General features: G+C 50.1%; 1 protein-coding gene across 1 annotated transcript in view; it reads right to left on the bottom strand.

Moving 5' to 3' along the window:
* Positions 1 to 5,172: 5,172 nt before the first annotated feature.
* The window catches only part of PLCH2 (phospholipase C eta 2), a 77,357-nt gene continuing 63,693 nt past the window's right edge, over positions 5,173 to 18,836 (bottom strand). Inside the window, exons 16-17 of the mRNA XM_066637404.1 lie at positions 11,707 to 12,778; positions 5,173 to 6,854 (exon numbers count right to left, since the gene is read on the bottom strand). Coding sequence (XP_066493501.1) covers positions 5,200 to 6,854; positions 11,707 to 12,778 — 2,727 coding nt within the window. The 3' untranslated portion in view covers positions 5,173 to 5,199. The remainder of the gene's footprint in view (positions 6,855 to 11,706; positions 12,779 to 18,836) is intronic.

The following is an 18,836-nucleotide window of genomic DNA, read 5'->3' as shown; positions in this document are numbered from 1 at the left end:
TTGCATTAAGAGCCTCTTTGTTGTGTAAACTGACACTCTGCTGCAGGCTATGGAAGATGTGATTGCCTCATTAAGAGCATCTTTAATGTGCTTTGACCACCGTCATATATGCGGTCCATTGTTAAATGAATGGTTGTTAAGCAGCCTGTATATGATAGGCAAGAAAGAAGCAGCTTCCTATGAGGCTGCCACACGGTGCATCCGAGACAGCTGGTCCAGCTAGCTCTGCCCTACCAGCACTGACTGGCAGCAGCTTTTAAGGATCTCTGGCATAGGCCTTGCCTACCATCTACTATCTGATGGTTTTTAGCTGCCAAGTTTGCCCTCTACCGTAGAGCATTGCTCCTGTGTGAGCCTCATGAAATACAATCTATTGTAATAGCCACAGGCTGGAACACCATCAGAGTACATGATGTTCAGAAATCAAACCATGTAAGCTTTACAACATACCTCTGAGGATTAATATCACCACGTAGATACGCCATTACAGCCTCCGTCTTTCAGCATTCCGGCACCATCAAGGTATCATCCATCTTCGTAGGAACACTGGCTGAGATCGAGCGAAGGCAGCTGGATTTGACCTACAGGCAAGATTCCCTTAAGGCTCCTTAAAGGAAGGCAGAGCAAAGGTGGCCCCTTCAGGGCCGGCCCAGCCACGGGGCAGATTGAGGTGTCAGACTTGCAGGGGATGACTGCCTTTGTCTATTCTCTCCTGTGCTTCCCTTGTGGGAAGGAGAGTGAGAGGGAAAAGGATTGGGGTGGCTGTGCTGGAGGAGAAGGCAGGGTGCCACCTATCCCGCAAACCTCTTTTAGCTCGCTTCTGGGTGCCTCTCCTCATCCTCTAGCCCCGCTAGTGCAATGCTCTCCCCACTTCTCTTCAAAACAGGCTGTGAGTAGAGCAGAACCCGGAGCAAGCAGCAGAAGTTGCCACTTCCACTCTCCGTCTGGATTCCACCCACCCAGGCCGTTCAAAAGAGAGAGCTGGAAACAGGATAGCGGCAGGGAGGATGTGAAAAGGTGGGCAAGCAAGTATAGTGGGCCCCCGGTATCCATGGCGGACCCATTCAAGGACCCCTGCGGATACTGAATTCAACAGATAATGAAATGGGGCTGCCCCAGCAAACAGGAAGTGCCTTGCAGTCACATCCGGGAGGTTCTCTGAGGCCCTCTGGCTGTGGGCTCTGCCTACATGGATATTCAAATTTGCGAACTGTATCCGTGGACATCCGTCTGTACATGCAGGCCAAACTGCAGGCAGGGGGGAAAAAGGTGGAAAATTTGGTGCTGCTTCGGGCGTGGGGGTGGCTTGGGCCAGGCATAGTGGAGAGCTAGCTACTTGTGGGGGGGGCACTTGCTTCTCTATGGCATCTGGAGGCACTGATGGGCCTAGATTTGTCACATCCCAAAGCCCCCCGCCAAACCAAAACAAATTCTTATGTTTCTTTAGCTGCGAATGAACCACTGAAAGACAAATAGGTTAAATAATCTTTATTTTGAGTAGTGTCAGATGGTTTTACAAATAGATTTTAAATTATTTCAAATATACAGAGAAGAATTGTTACAAATGAACCCATGACAACAAACAGAAGCCCTCAATCAAACCCCTCCCTCCACTGCCCTTTGCCCCATGGAACAAGGGGGCTAATATTAAAGTCACTTCTCTCTCTTTTTAAAAAAATGCAGCCTGATAAACATTCTTACCCCCCCCTCCCCATTTTCTTCCCCAATAAAATATACAGTCATTTTAATAAATGATAATTATGGAAAAACAAATTAAAACCCAAAAAGTAAAAAAAAAAAAAAAGAGGTTATTTTGCGTAACTCTAAACAGAGTTAAAGTTCTCTAAATTGTTTTAAATATTATTTTCTCTTAAAACGTATTTTGCGTGGCAGTGCAAAAACAAAGGGATGTAAAATCGGACGGGGAAAAGGTCATTCCGCACATGCTATGTACAGCTGAATCTTGAACGTACCACCGAACCGTTTTTGGATTTCTGGGAAATGACGTTTTCAGCTATCATGAGGCTAAACAGAGGAAACGGGGAACTTCCCCTGGCTGTTTCATTGGCCGCCCCAACACTTTTCCTACGAGGAAGTGGCTAAAGCAAGGAAGGTCGGACAAACTGATAAGACGGCTACCGACAGACTTTTCCAGTCTAAAGTCATGTGGTCCTCATTCAGCTCATGGAAAGCTCCAAGGCACACAGAAGGGGTTGAGTCTCTCGCACTTCTGCCCTCCTCCCCACCCCCCAATTCCTCCACTTGCCGAGAGCCGGCACTGGACATCCAAAGTGTCTGCTGCTGATCCCTGAGACCATGTCTGTTCCCAAAAGCCTTTGCTTGGTGGGTGGGGGTGACTGTCTTGGGTCCCACCTAGGTAGGAGTAAACGAGGGTAGTTTGCTGAAGATCCCCTGGAACCTCTGTTGGTCCTCTCTCTTGCTTTCCTCCAACTACTGCATGGGTTCAAAATAGGTGTCCTGCTAATAACCACGGCAGATGGGAGGAATCTTGGTGAGAGCTACCAGTGAAGGAACAAGACCCGCAGGTGCTGTGGACGTGCTCTGCCCCTGAGCCCTTTTGAAGTTGTCTCTGGGCCACTGCCTCCAACTCTTGCCCCTTTCAAGTGGTGCCTCAACCATCGCTCTCATAGAGGAGCAAAATGGACACCCTTAGTTAACCCCTAGTTGTCTCACTGTGGCAGCAAATGGAAGAGGTCAAGTCGGTAACCGACCAGGTGGGGCAAACACCCTCGTGCAGAGAGCAGTGTTTAGCCAAAATTCTGAGAAGAGACCAGGGTGATGTTCTGGGTTAAACAAAGATGAAGGAAAGGACTGCGAAAGGCAGGAGGGGACACCTATCTACATTCAACTTTCACATGCTTCAACCTTTTGTGGCTTCAACCTGAGGAACTCTGGGAGTTGTAGCTTTCTGTCAGGGCTGTGATCGGCTTGTTAAAACTGGCAAGAGTCCCTATGTCCGCAGAAAGTTCCAGAAGGGTTAAGGAAGCCATGACAATCAAACTGCTCGATCAATTACACAGGGCTACAAAATTGAGGGTCAGAAATTTTTTCCCCCAAACTTTATGGTGGTTTGATATGAATTTGGGGTGCCGATTCCAAAAATGGCATCCGTTTTGCCCTATCTAGTCTTGGAGATATAGTATAGCCTCATTAGTGAATGGTTCAAGCAGCTTCCTCATGAGGAAGCCATGACGTAGGCTTCCTCATGAGGAAGCTGCTTAAACCATTCACTAATGAGGCTATGCCGTGTCTCCAAAACTAGACGTGATAGGGCAAAACGGATGCCATTTTTGGAATCGGCACCCCAAATGTACCCGGGAATTGGTGCAACATTTAAGGAAGCAAAATGTGTGTTGGCCTGTGTTATTACAGCAGAGGGGTTTTGATTTCCCGGTGCGTGAGTCACAAGCTGCAGGGTTGGGAATGTCTTCTGGTGTGAATCTGAAATGAACACACAAGTAAGTCTGCTTGGCAAATACTGGTGTGTGTGTGCGGGGGGGGGATTGGAGGAGGTCAGGCTTAGGGTCCAGACTGAGTTACCAATACAAAACAATGAGCCAAATTAGGCTGGATGGTGGAGGGTCCCTTTGTTCGAACTTGGGTCTGCTCCAGTCATACGTACAGCAGCCATGGAAAAGGCAGTTGCGGACCTACCATTGGGTTCTATGGGGCAAATGCCTCGGGCGCGAGGTTGTAGGACCCCGCGGAAATCTCTCTGCGCTTCCCAACGGGGTCAGAAGCTGTGCTTCCGTATTTTTCCGAAGCAGTTTATAGTGTCAGGGAAGCTCAGAGAGGCTTCCCCAATGCCACCTTGGGTCATGCGAGGCTCCATGAGCCTTAGGTGAGTGGGGGAGGGCGGATTAGTGCATGGGGACACGGGGGGGGCACCATCACGGAACTTTGTCCAGGGCACAGAGCTAGGGAGGTCCGCCACTGGGAAAAGGGTCTGAATTCTAGAACAAAATGGGGTCATACTGCAGGTGGTGTGGTTTCCCCCCCCCCTGCAGACTGCCCCCACCCTGAGCTCTTTTCTCCTCCGTCAAATCCCAGTACTCAAAGCCAACTCAGCAGGGAGGGAAAGAGGCGGCTACAGAGGGTTTGCAGCACCCAGGGAAGGACTAAGCAACCCTCACCCACATGCTCTTTCGCATTAAAAGAAAGCCCTACGTTGGCATATTAGAAGAGTCAAGTTTGAGGAAGAGAAGCATTTGGGGAACTGAGAATCTTACGTCCCTACCCTGCACTCCTGTGGGCCAGGCTGTCAGTGCTGAGATGAGGGTCGGGTGGGATGGAGAGAAAGAAGGGGGCCCCTCACCCACTCACTGGAGCCCAGCATCCCCACAAACAAGGCAATGTAGAAAAGAGAAGGCAAAGTAAGCCGGGCCGAGCTGGGTGGTGGGGAAGACATGCCAAAGGAGACAAAACTGGGAGACGGGCCCCGGTCCTTTCAAACGATGGTGAAGACAATGCAACAAGACACAGTGTACACTTCCCCCACTGTTGTACCAGTAGACCATTCTGCCATGCTTTTGTAGCGGTTCAAAGCCCTGTGAGACCTGTGGAAACAGAGGCACAACACTGGGGGAGAAGTGCACGCATACATCAAGCATTGCATACACGCTCCTCTGTAAGATGCAAGACGCTTGTATCACGCCACAAAGCTCAGCTCTCATCAGAACCGGCATCTGCCTCCCATCTTGGTTCTTTTGGGGCATTTGCCAACGCTGCTTTGCCTTCAGGAATCGGATTTGGGCAATTGCGGCTTTGGAGGGAGATGGTTGAGACAGCACCGGGCGCTCTGGGAAGGTGGCAGTTCCATGTTTGCCATGTGCTGGGGACTCGGTCTTGTGAGGAGGATAGTCCGAAGAAAAGGGGCCACAAAGAACAGAAACACAAAGTCATGCGCATCCTTGGACATGCCTTCCAGAGATCATAGGCGGGGGGGCAGATGTTCTCCAGACCTGTTGCCCCCCTGTCCTATCTTGAGTGCTACAGATTGCATTCAGTTTTATTATCCATACACAGGGAATTTGGAGGCTGAGAGGAGAAGGAGGAGGAGGAGGAAGAGCGATCTGTGAATCAGGGTGTTCTGCACCACATGTGCGCTTCTGAAAAGGTTTTTGTTGGTTTTGCTTCGACAGGAATGTAAACATCAGCCTCGATCAGCCCTTCCCAGAGTTAGAGTTTGTACATAAAGAGGACTTCGGGGTCGCAGTTTTTCAAGTCAGTTTGGTTCTTGAGTTGGGATGTAAACAGACTGGGGGAAGCCGTGTCCATGCACGCCCCGCGGGTAAAGCAGCAGGCCCCTTCGGGGTTACCCCTCTCCTCTATGGGACTCCCGTTGACCAGCGCCAAGTTCTTCAGCCTCTGCCGTTCTTGTGCCTGCCTGGCCCGATTGGCGATATACCTCACCCTGCTCTGGCTCCGGGACGAGGACCTTCGCAGGAGGCCCATCCCTTCCTCTTCCTCCTCCGACTCAAACTGCTCAAGGCTGGTGGGGGACGTGATGTCGTTGGCCTGCTGGAAGGTGGTCAGTTTTTTCAAGCGCTCCGTGAGCTCGTCCAGAGGCTTAACCCTCGCAGCCCCACAGCGGCGCTGCTCCCTCATGGAGCGGGTGACGAAGCTCCGACTGATGCTGCGGTACTTGCTGTCAAAGGCGCAGGTGATGTCATCGGAGGTGAGATCGCCGAGGCTTTTGGACTTGGCCTGACTGGCCTCAGTTCTCTCCTGGTCTTTGGGCTTTGCGTAAGACTGCTTGAGACTTTCCATATACAGCCTGCTCCAGGTGTGTCTCCTGGGTATGGATGATAATCCGATCTCAGGGCCCTTGGACAGCGGTCGAGGGCACAGCTCATCTTCGCTGGGTTGGCCTGACCTCAGGTTGGGGTTGGACTTGCTCTTGGTCACAGTGGGCATCTCGTGCCCAGACGCAGCATTTGCAGACCACGGGCGCACGCCTCTTCGCTGGGCAATAACTTCTGGCCGGACGCCGAGGTCTGGGAGGCTTTTCCGCGCTAGGTTGGGCAGGGAGAGGTCTATCACTGTATCATTGGAGGACATGCTGGAAGAAGAAGACATGCTGTCCCTGTGACTGTTGGAGTCTAGCTTGCTCCAGATACGGTCATTGACTGTGGCGTCGGAGTACACCTCCGCTGCTGGGGAGAAGCCGCAGGGATGCCTCACGGTGACTGGACAGTCACAAAGTCTGTACCCTTCGCTCTTGGACCTCCTCACTACCACATGAGGTCCGGGCATAGCAGCGGCTGGAGTTAGTTGGGGAGATTCTTGAGGCGGAGTAGATGCGGTGTTTTTGTCCAGGTGGCTTTGGTGTGGTCTCCCGTTCATGGTTATGCCTTCCTTCTCCGGTCTTTTGATGCTTCTCAGCTCTTCAACTGCCCCGTCTCTTTGCTTCTGGCAGTTTCCAGCAGAATGGAGCCAATTGTTGGCCAGCGCGATGCTTTCCTGAGTTTGTGAACCAGGCTGATCGCCACATGCCTTTTCCCAGCTGTCTTCTTTGGCGGTGCTCTGTCCGACGTCTTCCCATCTCAGCACTTTCGGAATGGTTCTGGGTAGCGTCTTCTCACCTGAATCTTCCGCTGTGCGTGGCAAAAGAGGACGTTCCTCCCGCTGGTCCGAAAGGTCACGTCCTTCTGCCCCCGTTTTGCGCGAGTTCTCAGGTACAGACCCTTCTTTGGGATCACTGGCAGGTGTGCTGGGCAGAGACAAGCAAGACCGGACATGCTGGATCTCATTGGCAAAAAAGGGCTCTTCATTGATCGTCTCCAGGCTGCATAATGAAGTGACTGATCTCTGCATCGAGAATCGGCGGACTTCTGGGGAAGAGGAAAACAGGGGGGGGGGAATCATGAGTGAAGGAAACATAGGTGAAGAGTCAACTCATTAACAGCTATGACTCTTGCCTATAAAGGCAAAGCACCCCCACGTGGCCCCAGGTTCTAAGAGACGCAGTGGTCAGAGTGTTAGGCTCGGAGTGGGGAGACTCAGGTTCAAATCCTTACTTCCTCGTAAAGCTCCGTAAAGAACCACCATGGTAGTATCTCAAATGGAAAAAAAAACCCTGCCCCACAGCAGAGGGAGGTGATGCAACCCTACATGTGCATCCTGCCTCTCCCGATCTGGCCTTTGTAGGAGGAAAAGGAAAAAGCATTTCAGAACAAGTGGATTTTCTCTGCTCCATTCCTTCATTCATGGAATCATAGATTGTGAGAGTTGGAAAATATCTTTTTTTTTGGGGGGGTCATCTAAGCACAACCCCTTTTGAGCATCCCTGACAGGTGGCCATCCAACTTCTGCTTGAAAAATCTCCAGCAGGAGAGCACACGCAACTGCACAAGGCAGGCTGTTCCAGTGTTGGACAGCTCTTACACTTTGGAAATGCTTCCTCATGTCCAGCCCTGAGCCTCATGTTCTCTCCTCCAGAGTAAACAAGACACACTCCCTTAACCATTCTCCAGAGAACCTGAGTTCCAGAGCCTTCCGCATTTTAGTTGCCCTCTTCTGAACCTGTCCCAGCTTATCATCAACCTCCTGGAAATGTGGTACCCAAAAGAGGACATAGTATCCAAAAGGGAGATCTGACCAGGGTAGGGGAGAGCAGGGAACACAGGGCCCAATCCTGTCCAACTTTTCAGCACCGGTGCAGCCGCAATGCAGCCCGGAGGTAAGGGAACAAATGTTCTGTGACCTTGAGGAATCATCTGTGAATGCCTCCACACCACAGGCTGCAGCACACACCCCACTGGCATGGCTGCACTGGCCCTGGAGAACTGGATAGGATTGGGCCCACAGAGCACTGTGGTTTCTGTGGCTTGCTCAGTCCTTCATTCCACCCCTCCTGAATTCCAGTTTAACATGAAGAATTTCTAGAATTAGACTCTGGAACTGGGGAATGAACAGGTTTCCTTTCTTCTGACCCCCCACATCATTAGTTTTTTTGATGCAGTGCAAAAAAAAAAAAAAAAAGGTGCCCAAAAAGCAACTTCAGTTTCGCACAAATGTAGCAAAATTCTTCCTGCGTACATTTGACTGATGCGAGCACATGAGGATGTAAGTAAGCTACCCATTGAAACAGACCCTCGGTGATCATGCACATTGATTGCACTGAGGTTGCCCTTTGGTCCATGCCTATGAAAAAAAAAAAACATCAGGGGGCTGGAGCACTTCTCCCTACAGAGGAGAGGCTGTGGCAGAGGGGATTTTTTCATTTAGAATAAAGGCAGCTGAGGAGGGCAGCAGGCGCAAAGCTTGTCAAATGATGCACAGTGTGGGCAAGAGAAGTTTTCTTCTGCTTCGTGAAATACCAGAACTCAGGAGTCACCCAATGAAGCCGGTTAGTGGCAGGTTCAGGACGGACAGAAGCAAGAGCTTCTTCACGAGGTGCAGAACTAATCTGCTGTCAGAACTTCTGGTGATGGCCACTATCTGGTGATGGAAGGCTTTAAGAGCCTTTCTTTACTCAGCGTGTGGCTGGTCTGTGGAACTCCTTGCCACAGGATGTGGTGATGGCATCTGGCCTGGATGCCTTTAAAAGGGGACTGGACAAGTTTCTGGAGGAAAAATCCATTACGGGTTACAAGCCATGATGTGTATGTGCAACCTCCTGATTTTAGAAATGGGTTATGTCAGAATGCCAGATGCAAGGGAGGGCACCAGGATGAGGTTTCTTGTTATCAGGTGTGCTCCCTGGGGCATTTGGTGGGTTGCTGTGAGATATAGGAAGCTGGACTAGATGGGCCTATGGCCTGATCCAGTGGGGCTGTTCTTATGTTCTTAAGAGTGGATCAGAGAAATTCATGGAAGGCAAGTCTGTGACTATTAGCCATGATGGCTACCTGTTACCTCCCCTTACCCAGGGAGGAAATTGCCTCTGAATAGCACTTGCAGGAGATGGTATGTCTTCCTCTCCTGCTTGTGGGTTTCTCAGGGGCAGCTGGTGGGGCACTGTGGGAAACAGAAGGTTGGGCTAGGAGGCCTTGGTCTCTTCATACATTCAGCAGGCTCTTCGTACATCCTTATCTCTAGGCGCATCACACCAGAATCAACAGTGTGACCAACATGGATGCCGCTAGCCATATGGCGTCTTTGTGCAAATTTGAAAAAGGCACCCCTTCCTCCCTGCGGGAAGCGACATTCCACCACATTCCTCCTCCATCCAATGTGAACGGCGGCCTTGTGCAATGTGCAACCTGAACAACCATATGAAATGGCGCTGGTGATCGAGGGATTGGGTCCCACGCCTGTGAGGAATTTGTCTACACAAATCCTCATAGGCAACTGGACCACCGCAGAGCACTAAATGTTATGAAATGGCTCAGTTTGCCTATTGGAGGTTACCTTTTTTCCTCTAGAAATATCCCTTAAACTGAAGATACACACACACACACACACACACACACACACACACACACACACACACATGCTGGCATGCTACAAGAAACCATGCTAGTGGCAGGAAAGTTTTTGAGCTGTTAATACCCAGGAAAAATAAAACGTATAAGAGATCCATTGCTCCATATAAGAGATCCAAGTCAGGATACAAAAATGGCTGAGTAAGCAAAAAAATCTAGAAGCAAGAGTTCTCCTCTCCCCCCTTCTCTCCCCCCTCCGATCAAACCAAAAGCATGCAAAGAATATCTCAAGCAGTCATGCCAAGACTAGAGAAAAGCCAGAGATAATTACGATACATCAGAAGGAAATGAGGCAAGAGAAATCAGCTCAGCTTGACAGTTACCTGTGAGTTGCTTTCCTTTCAGTTCTTAACTACAGAGACAAGAGTGCATGTGGAACAGGACAGAACAGAGGAAAAAATGCAGTTAATTCAGGGAAGGCCGGAATGGATCAGGAATAAATTAGCAAGGAGGACGGGGAAAGTGCGAGAGCTGGAAGACGTTACATCTGTAGGATCTCGAGACTCCTTTTTGGACCAACCAGAGCAGCCCGAGGTGAATAGTCAACGGGGTGGACCGACATTAGCTCCCCATTCCAGCCACAAAGGAAAACAAAAAGGGGGTTCGAGTGGCAAGAAAGAGGGACGTTCCACATTTTTACGCTACGCCTCTCTTTGGAAGTTTGGGTGCAACGCTAAGGGTTGTAGCCAACCAATATGAATCTGGACATTGCTTCATTGAAATCACAAGGGCAGGCCCACCAGGGAGGCTGACTGAGGAGGCTGCTGTAGGTGGAAGATTGGCAGGGAGCACCCACCTCTATCCACCCACACACTCACTCCTGCCTGCCCTCTTCCTGTTCCCTAACTTCAGAAAGAAAGATGGAAACTAAGCAGCAGAGGAAGTGGGGAGGAGAGGAGACCTGACGGGAAAGATTGCCAGGGACAATTGCATCATCTCCATCACTTTCCTGTCCTTCACGCTTCCTCAACTCCCCTCTTCCTTTCTGAAGCCAAGGAACAGAGGTGGATGTTGCAGCCGATTCTTCACCTTGTAAGGTGGTCCTCAAGTAGAATGCGGGGCAGAATTGCCACCTTCTCTCCTTATCCGTGCCTCTGTTCCTGTTATCAGCTATGCAGAGACCTTCCAGAGTCTGCAGGGACCTTCACAATGCTTGCCTGTGACCAGCGCGGACTCCTTTAAAGTGGCTGGTGGAAGGAGCTGGTTGCAGGCATGATTCTGAAGGTCTCCACAGCATTCAGAGATATTTTGGCACTTCCTGCTACACTCAGCTGGCTTCCTGAGGGTCTCTGCTGGATTATTCTGACGATACCCCTCCCCCCAGGTATCCATTGCACCTAACCCCATTGATCCCATAGGTCCCATGATCCCATAGGATCAATGGTTCATTATCTGTAAATTCACTATCCACTAGGGTTTCCAGGCACCTATCCCTAGCGGATAACAAGAACTGATTGCACAAACCCAAATGCCCTAGGAAGTAAGCACAACCTGTAACTACAAGTTGTGTAGTTGTAGTTACATGATATCCTTCCAGAGCTTGGACCATGGTTGGAGAAGGGAGAAGACCGAGGATGGTTGCCTCTGATCAAACCTGTTCATATTACACCGCTCCAAATGATCAGAGTGGACAAGAGCAGATTAAAGACAAAGAGACCTAAATCATCATCATCATCATGCAATAAATAAATAGCTTGAGATATGTCGGGATATTAATGGGGCTGCGTTGAAAGAGTTTGCCCTCATTTGACATTTGATTCCCCCCCCATTTTTATACCCACCCTTCCTCCAAAGAGCTCAGGGCGGGGTACACAGCTGCTCCCCTCCTTTTGTCCTCACCCCAACCCTGTGAGGTAGGTGAGGTTGAGAGAAAGTGACTGGCCCAAGGTCACCCAGGAAGCTTAGTGGCGGGGGGGGGGGGGTTTTTTGCACATTTGCAGGGTGCTCTGGTTGGATGAAAAAGAAATCTCAGAATCATATGTACGTGGCACGGGATTGCAAGGCGCGCGCACACACACACACACACACACTGCAGATGTCTACAGGAGGAACTGGACAAACGAACACATGCCTGAGACTTGTCACATCTAGGCTGGAGACAATCCCAAACAGAAACACATGCGCTGCTGGTGTTTGCTAAATTAAAAGCTACAATGGTAACGTTTAAATTAAAAAAAGGGGGGGGTCTTCTAATGGGAGACAGAGACAGTGACATGAACTACGGCAGGGGGGTGCGGTGACACAGTTCTGGTCTTACCAGTGAAGAATATAGGGGATTTACTTCGAATCTCCTCCAGTTTTTCAGCAAACAGGGCATTCATTTCCCTCTGCAGGGTGCCTGCCTGCTTTCTGGAGCTCTCAGACGAGCGTTTGGGGAAATCGGGGCTTCCGAGGCTCTCCAGGCTGCTGGAGTTGGAGGAGACGGAGCCATTGCTGGCGGTCACCAAGTTGATCGTGCTGCCGTATTTGCCACCGGGCTGGCCCTGCCACCTCTGCCTGGAGTGACCTTTCACCCCGTGACCCTTCGAGTCACCATTTTTCTTCCCTGAAGTCCCAAAGGGCTGGCAGGTCCTGGGCAGGCTCTCGGCAGCCCCGTAGCCACAACCGAGCGGCAGGTCTGCCTGCCGCCTTGGCTGCTCTTGGATCCCCCACTGTTTGAGCTCCAACCGCTCCTCGTCGCCTGCAAGGCTGCTACAGGGGGTGCGGAGCGGGGCATCATCGGAGGCGGGCCTAGCGGTCGAGTGGTCGCTCCACTTGCACTCCAAATCGGGGCTCTCGCTGGAGCCGATCATGCATTTCATGCAGTTGGTGGCCATGCCAATCCTACCCGATCCGTTGACAGCGCAGCGGGCAAAGACGCCCGGTTTCTCTTGGGGCGGCTCCTGAAGGCGGACCCGGTTGGACCTCCGGATGGGCTCGCTGAAGGTGGCGTCCCTGTGCACGCGGGTTTGGCTGCTCCTACCTTTGCCAATACTTTGGGCCTTACCTTTCAACCCCTTGCCTGGAGCTTCCCTGTGGGCACCGCCCTCTCTAGGAGAAGGCGCCGGGGACGCAAACTCCGGCTCTTGATCGAAACGCGGATGGGAGAAATCTTCCAGGTCGCGGTCCTCGCTGGCCCCTTCAGAGCTGTTGTCTTTGGTGTCGATCGCGATCTCAGGGAAGCCCTTCTTGGTCCTCTTCTGGCTCTTGGTGGGCGCGCTGGCTGTCCGCCGTAAAATGTGACTGCTAAAGGAGTGTTTGCGGTTGAGTTGGCCAGCAGCATGACTGTCTAGAGAGGCCTGCTTTGGACTTCTGAGAAATAGACCTTTTAAGCCCAGAGCTTGCTTGGCCTGGAAAAGAAAAGAGAACCCCCGTAACAGGAGATGGGCATGGCTTCACCCCCAGCAAGCATATACACAAGACGTCAGTGATGGATGAAGGCATTTGCCTCGCGGGTAGCATCACCTGCCCAGGTCTGGCTGGAAGACATGAACATGATGGAGGAGGGTAGGTATGAACTGCAGTTTTTTTTTCAATCGTTCACCCCATTGGCACAGTAATGACCCCTGCAACTCGATCTTATGCCCACTCTGACATTAAATCCCATTGACTGCAATGGAACTTACGCCCTACCACTTGTCTGGGCCACTCTAAAGAGTGGTGGTGGTCTAGGCCCAGCAATCGTTGTGCCTGGCAGTATGAAGGACAGGAGGGTAGTAGTCTAGAGTACCTCCAATGCTCTAACTTGCCACACCCCTGTCCTGCATCACTTCCTCTTCTGCTCTATCCCCCACCTCCTCTTCTAATTCAATCCACTTTTTGTTTTCAAAAGCAGGAAGGGAGAGGAGGAGCAACCGTGGAGGTGGGAACTGGTGCACCACAGGTAAGAAGGGGCAGTACTCAGGGTACCACCTCAGGCACCAGGAAATCTCAGGCCCTGGTCAAGTATAGCTCAGGCAAAGGTTCTCTGATGAGAATTTGCACTGAAATCAAGGGCTGGCAAGAAGGAAATGGGAGGCCCAAACTCTTGATTTTCAAGAGTGGAATTTGCAATGGGGAAAAAAAAAAAAAACTCACTAACTACACACTGAATTGGCAACCTTCAGTCTGGAAAGACTAAGGTAGAAGCCTACAGCACCCAGTATTCCCAGGCGGTCTCCCATCCAAGTACTAACCAGGCCTGACCCTGCTTAGCTTCCGAGATCATGGTCTAAGCCTACAGCACCCGGTATTCCCAGGCGGTCTCCCATCCAAGTACTAACCAGGCCTGACCCTGCTTAGCTTCCGAGATCATGGTCTAAGCCTACAGCACCCGGTATTCCCAGGCGGTCTCCCATCCAAGTACTAACCAGGCCTGACCTTGCTTAGCTTCCGAGATCATGGTATAAGCCTACAGCACCCGGTATTCCCAGGCGGTCTCCCATCCGAGTACTAACCAGGCCTGACCCTGCTTAGCTTCCAAGATCATGGTATAAGCCTACAGCACCCGGTATTCCCAGGCGGTCTCCCATCCAAGTACTAACCAGGCCTGACCCTGCTTAGCTTCCGAGATCATGGTATAAGCCTACAGCTCACAGTATTCCCAGGCGGTCTCCCATCCAAGTACTAACCAGGCCTGACCCTGCTTAGCTTCCGAGATCATGGTATAAGCCTACAGCACCCGGTATTCCCAGGCGGTCTCCCATCCAAGTACTAACCAGGCCTGACCCTGCTTAGCTTCCGAGACCAGACAAGATCTTGCATGTGCAGGGTAACAGTTGCTGCTAACTACACAATGATCTTCTCATAGTATCAACCAATTTTCTATACTTTTTGGTGTTTTTTTTAATTATTAATTTTTAACTGGCAGCCAGTGGAAAGGGGGCTGTGAAACTGGTGGGCTTCACTCCACACCCAATGACAAATTTCACACCCCCCCCCCCCCCAAATACCACCGAAAGATATTAACATGGGAACGGGTTGACATTTTGCCTGGCAAATATGGTGTTACTGGGTTTTTTTTTTCATAAAAACAATTTCATTTTATTTAAATAGTTTTGTTCCAGCAAAATGATAACCGGTTAGCAAGTTTTGCTTGGCCTAGAATTGCTAAAGAGAATTTGATGCGAATTTGGAAGTTCGTTCTTGGGACAACCCTTTAGGGGAGTTTGAAGATAAGCCCTAAAGAGTTTCAGGGAGACTTAGAGCGCAAGGCTCATGTGCTCTTTGGCTGGCTCAAGCTCCTTGCACCGGCCCAGGAGTGTCGCAAATGTGCCGTAAGATATGTTTGTGCCTCTGGCAGAGTCAGCTAGACTGGTGTGAGGATGCTTGCTGGCCTATGGAAGCCGCATTCAGCCTCCATGTTGCCTGAACCCAGTAAGGTTTTGCTGGACAAGGGCAGTTGGTGCGGGAGGCTGGGGAGGGCATGGCGGGAGTGTTTTAGGGCAGTGGGCAGGTCAGTGGGTGAACAGGCCTGGGAGGGGATGAGACCGGTCTCCGGCACGTAAGCCAGAACCTAACCCCCACCCCAAGCAGTCTGGTATTACACCAGCAATTTCACTGGCACAGATCCGAGTAGCCCCATTGTGGTGGCTGGGGCATTACTCTGGGGCATTACTCATAAGTCCCTTTACTCTGGAGTTGTGCTCCTTCCACTTCCTAACCTGTGCTGGATACAGCGCAAACCAACCTGTTCCAGGAGTGGGCTGCCTAGAAATTACTCAGGTCGGTTTCATGCACTTTTCAAGAGATCCAAAATTCTGTATTGAGTGGCGGACTGCAATATCCTTCCGCAAGCAATCTTAAAACACAACCCACCTTGCAGGAATGGTGTTTTGTTTTGTTTTGGACAACAGCATGGATCTACACAAATATGCGCCAGTGGGCATTGTGTGTTGCTGTGTTTTATGGAGCTCCAAACACACTCCAATGGCCTCTGCCTTTGTGGTAAAATCCAAGGCACGCATGCCTACTGCAGCAAATTTATTAGGCTTTGTTCGTACTATACTATATGCTCACCTCCTCTACGTGTGTAGCATGGAGGAAGTGGGGCCACACCCATTGGGCCACACTGGGGCACCGTTCCTCACCTCTGTACATTTGCTGGCAGGTCTGAAAGGGGTTGTCTATGCATATACAGCTGTATGAGCGTCGACTTCCCACAACAGCAGAAACGCCCAGGGTTCCAGACTGCACCAAAAATCTTCCGTACTCACAGTCCCCTTTCAGGTGTCACACTGCATGTGGTCTTGAGGGGCTCCTGACCCCCGATCCCACCACCAGCCCAAATAAAAACAAGTTCCAAAATCCCAAATCAAATTGGCAAGTGCATACAAATGACCTGTGAAGATGGTGTCCGGGCTCCGTGCTCCCCAAGTGTTATGATATTTGCAAAAATTCAGGGTGAAGACCCAGAACACACAGCACACAACTAGCCATTTTGTCCCCCAACTCCACCCCAAAGAAAGAAAAGGATCCCACCAATGGAATGGGGTGAAGTGCAGTGAAGTTTCTCCCCAGTGATCAGTTTATAGTTGGCAATCAATCCAGCTAGATCGTTGGATGCATCCCCCAGTGAAGTTAGCTACTGATGCTTGAATCAAAACGGGCGATTCAAGATCCCAAATCCAGTGCAAATTTGGTTGGAAGTCAAGAAAGAGTCATTTAGAAGAAGATCCAGAATAATTTTGCAAAGCAGCAGTGGAGAATCTGTTCCCCCCTCCCCAATGCAGGTTTGAAGAAACTTGCAGCAGATCTCCTTAGTCCATGTATAAACAGAATGTCCTCGAAGTAGAGAAGTAGTGGGAGGACCAGAGAGGTCTAAAGCAGTGCTTTAAAGGAGAATTTCACACCTCCCCACACACTTTCCAAATCATTGATGGTCGATGGTGTCAGAAAGGGGATTGCAGAAACCGACAGATAGCAAAAGAGGGTTTAAGAACAAAACAAAACATTAAGACCTAGATAAAAGTTCATTCTGGATCTACTTCATAAATGTGGGGCTCTCCGTTTGTTCAATGGCACAGTAAATGTTGCAATCCATGTCATGAAAAAAAATTTTTTGTTTCAGGAGGAGAAAAAAAAAATAAGATAAAAGCTAAATAAGGAAAAGACACAGATGTTAATGATGTCATCAGTCAGAAGCATGCAAGGGTGTCACTAAGGAGCACACTACACCTTCCTGTGCCAGGAGAAGGGGAGGGGTACCTTCAAGGCGTCTACATGTGCTCTGCTTCTAAAAGGAGACCTTTTTTGATACAGAGAAGTCCACTGAAATCACAAACAGACAGAGTAAAAAGGCAGAGAGTGAGACACAAAGCAGGAAGCCAAGGGGACTTTGCAAGAGATACAGGCACATTGGGGCAGGGGGAGAAGGGCAGGAAAGAAATCACATACACGAATTCTGATGGCACATGAATCAACCACAAGACAGAGAGAGAGAGAGAGAGAGAGAGAGAGAACAAACAGGTGGCTGCAAAAGAAGAGTTTAAACCCCACGGAGCACAATTCCACAAGAGTACAGAAAAAAAATATTCAGTTTGGGTGCAGAACTCAGCGTCCTGAGGATCACAATCTACAATTTTTTTCAAAGCAAAAATCAAGTTTCTAGTCCTTAGGAGGAGACACGCCTGAAAAAATTTGTGGGCGGTGCCTGATGCATCTCAGAAGCTAGAAAAGCTGGAGGAGATGTCTAGAATCGCAAGCTTACCAGACACAAGATTAGGCCAAAGGGTTAAAAAGGCAGGCTATCTCACAAAAAAAGCAGCAGAGGTGGGGAGGGGAGGAGGGAAAGGCACTTGGTTTGCATAATTTATACAGGCTGCAGAATGCCACTTTTCCACCTGCTGAATTCATAGCATCATTTCTTTAAAGTGCAGTGTTCACAACCCATCCTGACAGTAAAGAGCTCAAGTTCAGTGTGAAACACACAGGTTGACGGCACAATAGCCTCACAACATGAGGACAGAAGCTTAGCCCCAGGACACATTTTCACCCTACCAGCACAGAAGCCTCGCCCCTGAACCTATTTTCACCTCCAAATTAGATGCAACAATATAAAAGAGAGTCTCTCTGTGCCTTTCTATGAATTAAGTTTCATGTTTTGTTGGAGGAGGGACCTGTGTTGGTGCCAAGTTGCTGTGAGTCTTGGGACAAAGCCTGGCTCTGGGCTCACCCACCACATGGACACTACTGCCAATGGGTGCTGGGGCTCCCGGAGGACAGCAGGGTGGGCTCTCATCTAGTAGCCTGCATGGTCAACCCTTGAGGCCAACTCTAGGTGGGCCTTTGGACACATCTTGAGAATTTGGCCATCAGTGTCCCAGGTGGGAGGCAGCCACAGAGGGCCCAGAGAATCGTACAGAGCTTTTGTACCATCACACAGTGGGAACTGGGGTGCACTCATGTTACCCTGCACAAGGCTGAGGGATTTTGGAAACAAAACAGCGCTGGCCTGACTGAGCCTTGCATCAAGAGACTTAGCATTTGTATGGTGCTTTTGGAGGGTGCAAAAGTACTCAGAAGTACTATACTGTTGTAATCCTTGGAACAGCCAGTAAGTATTATTATCCCCAGATGGGGAAGGCTTCCTGGATGAGGAGAGGGAAAAAAAATGGGCTCCTATATCACAATTGGTTTAATGTTCAACAGGCTAATTACGCCTTCATTACCCCCCAATCCACTCCTTCCTCAAACCCTTTTCATTATCAAGATTAGAGCCAAGTTTTAGCATGTTGAGTCCGGCAACGTTAAAGGAGGACGAGATGATAATGAGAAGCAACAAGGGGTAGGTAATAGATCTGAGAACATGAACGAAGGAAATAAAGCAATCAAAAAACAAATCAGCCTGGTAAATTGGAAGCAACTTAAAAACGGGGAGAGGGGCACAGACATCCGAGGATGAGTTCACCAGATACGACAGGGGGCTTTTGATGTACTTAAAAGTGAGCGGCGCGTGGCGGACAGCGTTCAGGTGGGGATCCGACAAATCCCCAAATTGCTGTCGAGGTTTAAAAGAAAACGTCACTCAGCTGTAAATTAAAACTATCCGTCAGCGAGAAGCCAAGCGGAACGGGAAAAATCAAAGAGGGCAGGAATTACAAGGGACTGATCAAGAGAGGTTAATAAAGGTGGGAAATTGCCTTCAACTAAAAAGGGGGGGGGGTGAGGCTGAGATGGAGAGCCTATCTCCGCTCTCGGCAACCCCAGTAATGACAGTTAGAGCAAAACAAGGGAACGTTTTGCTCCACGGTGGAGAACTCAAAGAGCATTCGCCATCTTGAATACTTGAAGAAAGGAAGCCTGGCTAATGTCGTGACTCCAAGGCCTTGACCCTCAGGAGGGGGAAGAAGTGGAGTCAGCACCAGTTGCATGTTTGGTGTCACCCAGTGCAAAGTCTTTTGTCCCCCAGTTCCCCTCCTTTAGGGTCAC

This window comes from Tiliqua scincoides, chromosome 9 (assembly GCF_035046505.1).
Source record: "Tiliqua scincoides isolate rTilSci1 chromosome 9, rTilSci1.hap2, whole genome shotgun sequence".
In the NCBI taxonomy this organism is placed as follows: domain Eukaryota; kingdom Metazoa; phylum Chordata; class Lepidosauria; order Squamata; family Scincidae; genus Tiliqua; species Tiliqua scincoides.
Note: the sequence above shows the minus strand (reverse complement) of the source record. Positions and strands in the feature narration are given on the sequence as shown.